Consider the following 7,512-nt stretch of genomic DNA (forward strand, 5'->3'; position numbering starts at 1 on the left):
AGCATTTGGGAGGCAGAGGCAGGTGGATTTCTGAGTTTGAGGCCAGCCTGGTCTACAGAGTGAGTTCCAGGACAGCCAGGGCTACACAGAAAAACCCTGTCTCAAAAAACCAACCAACCAACCAACCAACAAACAAAAAAAGCAAAGGCAGGAAGTAGGAGGTGGGATTTCCAGGAAGAGATAGGAATTCTGGCAGAGGACTTGCCAGCTGGATGAAGATGATGAAGCAGGTACCAGGACACGACTAAGATGGACAGGTAATGGGTCATGTGGCAGGACATACACCAAGCCAGTATGGTTGAGTTAAAATAGTTGAGAATCTGCCCAGCTATAGGGCCTGAAGCTCATAATAAACCTAATTAAAGTTTCCAAGTCCTTATTCAGAGCAAGGGCATGGATAGATAGTTACAGCCCAGGAAATTGTAACAGAGGAATGTACTCACCTTGGCCTTGAGCATTCCGAAGCCTACGGTCTCCTTGGCATACATACATAGCAGAAGGTTGGCCACCCTCGTAATGGCTACACGGCCCTCCTGGTGGGAAGGACACGATATTCTGGGGCATTCTGCTAGACATCCTTAGTTCCTGCCTTCCCCAGGGTTCCTTTGGTCCTAGCGACACTGCCTCCCAAGCTTGCCAGAGCAGGAAGTTCAGTTAGGGAGCTCTGTCCAGCATTTAGGATATGGGGGTCTGAAACTGGATTCCAGCCTCAACTGAGCCATGTTCTAACCAAGTTATACTGGGAAACCAAGTCTTCCAGAAATTGGGGTTTTCTTCTCTAATGCAGAGAACTGTCTCAGCAGGTGAGGGACCAGGAACAGGAACCCAACTGGTATGTTGCTCTGGCAGTAGGCTTGAGTTCAAATCCCAACACCAACATTGTGTTCACAATCATCTGTAACACCAGTTCAGGGGACCCAATGCCTTCTTTCAGCCTCCTTGGGGGCACCATGCATGCACATGGGGCACATATATAGCACCTGGGCAAAGAAACTCATACATACACAATAAAATAAATAAACCTTAAAAAGGTAAAAACAACTACTCTCCACACACACACAGGGACACACACACAACCCAATTTATGTCTCCTCTTTTCCTGTGGTGTAACTTTTCAAAATGGAGATCAATTATGGTGGATCAACATTTGAAAATAAAAATAATAATGACATGGTGCATCTATTAAGAGAAGTGATGTTTCACAGAACTTGCTTCAGTGTGTGTACTAGACTCTGACTCAAAAATAAAAACTGTGTTTCTTGGAATGGGTTCTAGAATCCCAAACATTCTAGGCAACTGCTCTACCACTGAGCTCCACCATCCGTCCCTTAAAATCCATTTCTTTTTTTTTGGGGGGGGGGGAGGGGGATGGGGGGTTCGAGGCAGGGTTTCCCTGTATAGCCCTGGCTGTCCTGGAACTCACTTTGTAGACCAGGCTGGCCTCGAACTCAGAAATCTGCCTGCCTCTGCCTCCTGAGTGCTGGGATTAAAGGTGTGCACCACCACGCACAGCTAAAATGCATTTCCTATAGCTTAGCTAGGCTGCAGTGACACCAGCCCTAGACTCAGCACCCAGTGTGCATCAGCAATGGGTGCGAGGGTGTAAAGAATGGACTGCAAGAAAGACAGTGAAGAGCCTCCCAAGGGGCCTTCACCCCTGCAAACACCTTCTTCAGTTCTTCACACTACCACTCTTCAGAGGACTGGGACATGGGCATGCCTCTTTAGCCCTTTCTCCTAACAACCTTTCCCCATTCTGTGACGCTCCATCTTTACTGATCTTGGTCCAAGCCTCACTCTGCCCTTGGCCCTTTGCAATTGCTGTTGTCAGAAAAATTTGCAGTCTGCTCTGTGGTGGTGTTCACCTTTAGTCCCAGAACTCCGGAGGCAGAGGCTAGTAGATTTGAGACTTCAGCCTGATTCTATAGAGTGAGTTCCAGGACAGCCAGGACTGCACATAGAAGCCCTGTCTCAAAAAACAAAAAAAGAAAAAGAGAGAAAGAAAACAAATACTTGAAGAGATCCTGCCTCTCTGGTGTACTGGACTAGAGGCATAAGCCACCATAGCAAGCACTGTTAGAAATGTCTTCCCTGGGGGCTGGTGAGATGGCTCAGTAGGTAAGAGCACCCGACTGCTCTTCCGAAGGTCCAGAGTTCAAATCCCAGCAACCACATGGTGGCTCACAACCATCCCTAATGAGATCTGATGNCCTCTTCTGGTGTGTCTGAAAACAGCTACCGTGTACTTAAATGTAATAAATAAATAAATCTTAAAAAAAAAATGTCTTCCCTGCCGGGTGTGGTGGCGCACGCCTTCAATCCCAGCACTTGGGAGGCAGAGGAGGGTGGATTTCTGAGTTCGAGGCCAGCCTGGTCTACACACTGAGTTCCAGGATAGCCCGAGCTATACAGAGAAACCCTGTCTCAAAAAAAAAAAAAAATGTTTTCCCAAAAGATCGCTGCATGACTTAATTCTCTTCCCCTTCCCAATCGGCCTTCAGATCTTTTAACAAATGTCTCCTTTTCACTGAGATGGACCCTCACACATATGCCTGCACCCTACTCTCACTTCCTTTTTTAATATTTATGTTTTATTTATGGTGCACATCTGCAATCTCAGGTTTGAGGAGGCAGAAGCAGGATAATCATTATAAGTTCGATATAAGTTCGAAGTCAGCCTACTTTACTCCATACCATGCAGTCCATCAGGATAAATTTGAGACTGTCTTCATTAAACGCTTGGTTCCCGTTCCTATCATACGCGGCCCAGATGTTACTGGCGATGGCCGCAGTGACCCGGGCATCTGTGTCCCCATAACCGGAGTAGGCCAGCAGCGATCCCTCATTATTCAGCAGCCTGGCGAGAATGGGAAGGATATCAACAAACTCAGGAAGCGTGAAAGGCATGAGCTCCAATCCCAATTCCAGCTACTGGCGCTTTTAGGAAGCAAGACTCTGGCCTGGCTATATCCAGGAACACGCTAACCAACTGTCGATTTCCCTTTCCGAGGAAGCCCTCACGCAGAGGTCCCGAAACTGCAGCTTGCAACATTAGCCACCTCCCGGCGTGGGGCTCCTTCCCTACCCCTACTGCAGACAGCCGCGCATCGCCCCATTCCAGCGCTCGCTGCTTGGGTTCTTGTTGTTCACTCACAGAGTGCTTTGGACTCCTCCAGTGTTGGCTTGGCTTAGCACCTGCGTCAAAGCCTTGGGACGCAGCATGCCTGCGTCTCTTAACCCTGACCTGCACCCGCACACCCCTACAGTCGCAGCCTCTCGCTATCCCTCAGCCGCTTCCGGTGGCCCGGGAGCCCAGCGACGAGGCGCCTGGGAGTTGTAGTCACCGGGCTCATCTATTGAGGCTCTGGCCCAATTCCCGCCTCGCGCGAGGGCCTCTGGGAATCGTAGTTTCACGTGATTGTTCAAGGAATTCTGGGAACCATAGTTCAGCTTTCCAGTCCGACCATGTGGTTGTGGGGGGAAAAGAGCGGGAGCGCAAGGACAGTGGCAACGTTGGAAGGACTTTTAACCTCTTCCACGCGAAGGGCGCCTTCGTGCCTACTGGTCAATCGCAACGTAATAATAAATCTCTGTATCTGTTAGGCACATCTTTGACCATTTTTTAAAGCAATATTGTACGCTAGTCACAGTGCTGTGGGGTCCTGCTCTCTTGACTCTCAAGGCTCAGAGAAGCCACGTAGGCAAACTCCAGGTCTCTGAAACCGTCCTTAATGGCTCCCTCGGGGCGGTTCCCGGGAGGCCACGACTGCTCGAATCTGCAAAGGTCTTAGGGACGTCCTGAACCAGGAACGAACCCAGGCCTGGCAGATTCCGCCTCTCAAGAAAACCAAGTGACCCCAGGGAATGGAGATGAGACGGCGACAACGAAAGTCCTTTGTCCGAATGGGAGGGAGCCGCGGGCGGCCCTGAATCTCCCGCCCTCCGCGCTGTCCCGCCCGGACCAGCCGCGCACCCTGCTCGGGCCTGGGCCGCCCCAGCTGCAGTGCTCCCCCAGGCCGCCCGGGGCGCTGTGGCTGCGGCTGTCCGGAGGGGGCGTCGGAGCCTTGGGGAGGGGCGGGAGGGGGAGTCGGAGGCTCCGGAGCCGGGCCGGGCCGGGCGGGCCTGGAGGAGGAGGAGGAGGAGCCGGGCGGGCTGGCGGGCGGCCGGGCGGCGGCATGGCGGAGCCGAGTGGGGCTGAGACGAGGCCCCAGATTCGGGTCACCGTCAAGACCCCCAAGGACAAGGAGGAGATCGTGATCTGCGATCAAGCCTCCGTCAAGGAGGTAGTATAGGGCTGGCGCGGAGACCGGAGGGGGGGAGCAGCGCACCGAGGGGGTCAGCGCAGAGAGGGAGACCTCAGGGACGGCCTGGCGCCGGGGACGGGCCCCCGGCCGGGGCGGAATCCAGGGGCAACCAGGCGGGAGAAGCGGGTAGGGGGCGCCTTGCCAGGGCTAGTCCGGGGAGCGTGGCGCGGGTAGGGGCCGATTTGGCCGCGCTACCAGGGCTGGGGGCGTGGTGGGGGAGCTTAAGGAAGGGACACCTTGCTTGCGGGCTCCATAAGGATCCTAGGCTTGAGGGGAGTGTGCTCCAGGGTCACTGGTGGAGGTTCCAGGCGCTAAGGCACAGTGCGGCCCGAGTGAGCTGCGGCTATGCTCTCCCGGGAGTGTCGCGTGGTGGTGGTGCCCTCTCTCTCTGTCTCTCTGTCTCTGTCTCTGTCTCTCTCTCTGTCTCTCTCTCTCTCCACAGAGCCTCCTTGTCGCAAATCGAAACGGTTGTGTAGTTCAGTTTTCTACTCTACAGGATTTGCTGAGCGCAGTAGGTGCTCAACAAAATAATGTAGAATGAGTGAGGGACTATTATTGCCTGTGTTCCCCACTGCTGGAAGCTGCTCCAGAATTGCACATAGGCGGGGCTTAGGATAGGCCATCTGGTTGGAAGAGAGGGATCTTTTGCTTAGCAAGTGCACTGTTTATAGTTAGAATGTGTGTTGTGTTGTGTTTTGGAGGAGCTGATAGAATCTAGAAAATTTAACTCGCCCCAGTGTAGCCTTTGGTAGCACCAGTGTAGCCTTTAGTACCACTGCTGTTCTCGCATGCGAGAATTTTAAGTCCCCTGGGAAAAGCTGAATTATAAAACAGCTCTTACTGAGAATGTGTCTGATGAAGACATTGATGTCCAGACCTGAGTTCCTATATCCCTGGGATGCATTACCTCCTCTCTGATCCTTATCTTTAAATTCCCAGTCCTCGGGAGGTAGAAGCAGGTGGATCTCTGTGAGTTCGAGGTCTACATAGAAAGTTCCAGGACAGCAAGAGCTACATGCAGAGACCCTGTCTCTTAATTAATTAATAATTAATCAATTAAATTAAGTAGAGGTGGTAACTAACACCCTAGATTCTTCAATAGATCTCAATAATGCTCTAGATTATCTGCTATAGTTATGAGGAAACTGGGCCTGAAGAGCAGTGAGAAGGCTGAAGAGAGACAGCCTGTGTCCAAGGCTAGTTGAAGGAGTTAGGATGGGGAGGGCCGCCCATGCCTCTGTGAGGTATCACCCTCAGAGAATTGGGTGGTGGGGACAAGCTGCTGTAGTAGATAGTAGCAGGGGCTTGCCGCCAGGGTTGGGAGTCTGTATCATGGAACTAATTGAAATAAAAATTAAAAAAAAAAGGCATATCCATCTCACTGTGGATTCTTGTAGCTAGAGGGGCAGAACTGAGGGTCGAGTCCTGCAGCGGGGTGCAGTTGGCCGCCACAGTGATCTCTGCCTCTTGACCACAGTTCAAGGAGGAAATCTCCCGGAGGTTTAAGGCTCAGCAGGATCAGCTGGTCCTGATCTTCGCAGGCAAGATCCTCAAGGACGGGGACACCCTGAGCCAGCACGGCATCAAGGACGGGCTCACGGTCCACCTAGTCATCAAGACCCCTCAGAAGTAAGTGCAGACAGGAGCGGCCCTGGCTCCTGATAGGGACTTCGCTTCTGATCCTTTCTCACCTGGTCAGCGGCCAGGCCTGGCACAGATGGATAAGGTCTAGGGGAACCTGAGAGTACTCCCAGATTGCCTTAGAGACTGTAGATACTGTCTCCACCCCTCCCCCCCCCCCCCCCCGCATCCTGCTAGCCTGGGGTAAGGGTGGGACAAGGCTGCTCAGGAGGTGGCTTGAGCTGGCAGTCCAAGGCCACCTTGTCACTTGTGCACACTCCAACCAGGTTTCTCTGCTCTTTGTCCTCAGGGCTCAAGATCCAGTGACAGCCGCTGCTTCTCCTCCATCCACTCCCGACTCTGCCTCTGCACCCTCCACCACGCCTGCCTCACCTGCCGCCCCTGTCCAGCCCTGCAGCTCTGGCAATACCACTTCAGATGCTGGCAGTGGAGGGGGACCCTCTCCAGTGGCTGCAGAGGGGCCCTCAAGTGCTACTGCGTCGATCCTCTGTAAGCCTTTAGGGAGGAGAGCATAATTTTGTATTGGCCAGGGGAGTGGGGTACATAAAGATAAAGAAGAAGAATGGTCCCTGCTCCCTAGTCTTAGTCCTATGACCGTAGTCACTCTTCCAGATGTTGGAGCTTAAGCCAAGCTGGGGTGGGGAATGGATGATCAGTTTATGATGGTTTCCGGGATTTCAGAGGTGGACTCAAGTTCAGGAGCAAAAGGAAAGATGGGGTTGGGGTTGGGGGGGTCCTCGGTAAAGAGGGGAGTGGGGAAAGGTGGGTCTGTTTCTCTCTGTTCAATGCTATGCTTAGCTTGGCCCCTGCCTTTATAGAGGTCTCTTTCCTGGAGTTGTAGGAGTGACTGAAGAGGGAGGGGCATGTGAGAAGCAGTTAGGCCCTATCTTGGAGTCTGCTGGATCTTGGAAGGGTCTGAGAGGGAGACTCTGACCCTGCTCCTTCCCACAGCTGGCTTCGGGGGCATCTTGGGCCTGGGCAGCCTGGGCCTGGGCTCCGCCAACTTTATGGAGCTACAGCAACAGATGCAGAGACAGCTCATGTCCAATCCTGAGATGCTGTCGCAGATCATGGAGAACCCCTTGGTCCAGGATATGATGTCAAACCCTGACCTGATGCGCCACATGATCATGGCTAACCCCCAGATGCAGCAGCTGATGGAGAGGAACCCCGAGATCAGCCACATGCTCAACAACCCAGAGCTCATGAGGCAGGTGGGTCTGGGAGAAGACTGGGGGAGGGAGGACACTGGCGTTGGCTGTTCTGAGCTTATGGTTTACTCCTTGTTCATTGAGTTGAGCAGGTGTGCTTTGAACACTTGATAAAGTTATGAACAGACACGGGCCAGGAACTCCTTAACCCTAAGCCAAGTGGGGCGGATTGCCCCGTATCCTTTATTTTATGGGTGGTGAGGGCTGGGAGAGGGACAGTGCCTGGAAAACATCAAGGGAGCTGCAGACAGACTGGGTGTGTGGCCCGTTTCTTGTCTTATATCTGGGAAGGAAGAGGTGTCAGCTGTATGAGTGTGCCTTCCTTCAGGCTGTAATCCTGTAGCCCTGGCTGTCCT

General features: G+C 52.9%; 2 protein-coding genes across 3 annotated transcripts in view; one reads left to right on the top strand and one right to left on the bottom strand.

Annotated features, from left to right (window-relative positions):
• The window catches only part of Lamtor2 (late endosomal/lysosomal adaptor, MAPK and MTOR activator 2), a 4,196-nt gene extending 889 nt beyond the window's left edge, over positions 1-3,307 (bottom strand). Inside the window, exons 1-3 of one of the 2 annotated variants that reach the window (XR_003843701.1) lie at positions 3,086-3,307; positions 2,695-2,857; positions 444-533 (exon numbers count right to left, since the gene is read on the bottom strand). Coding sequence is in view for 1 of the 2 variants with exons in the window: in XM_021195575.2 (XP_021051234.1) it covers positions 444-533; positions 2,695-2,857; positions 3,155-3,222 (321 nt within the window). In the remaining variant the exon portion in view is untranslated. The remainder of the gene's footprint in view (positions 1-443; positions 534-2,694; positions 2,858-3,085) is intronic. The other variant, XM_021195575.2, reaches the window with a different exon arrangement.
• Positions 3,308-4,092: 785 nt separating this feature from the next.
• Ubqln4 (ubiquilin 4) overlaps positions 4,093-7,512 on the top strand; it is a 17,893-nt gene continuing 14,473 nt past the window's right edge. The window contains exons 1-4 of the mRNA XM_029537557.1: positions 4,093-4,283; positions 5,782-5,933; positions 6,235-6,434; positions 6,897-7,159. Coding sequence (XP_029393417.1) covers positions 4,176-4,283; positions 5,782-5,933; positions 6,235-6,434; positions 6,897-7,159 — 723 coding nt within the window. The 5' untranslated portion in view covers positions 4,093-4,175. The remainder of the gene's footprint in view (positions 4,284-5,781; positions 5,934-6,234; positions 6,435-6,896; positions 7,160-7,512) is intronic.

The sequence above is a fragment of the Mus pahari genome, chromosome 4 (assembly GCF_900095145.1).
Source record: "Mus pahari chromosome 4, PAHARI_EIJ_v1.1, whole genome shotgun sequence".
In the NCBI taxonomy this organism is placed as follows: domain Eukaryota; kingdom Metazoa; phylum Chordata; class Mammalia; order Rodentia; family Muridae; genus Mus; species Mus pahari.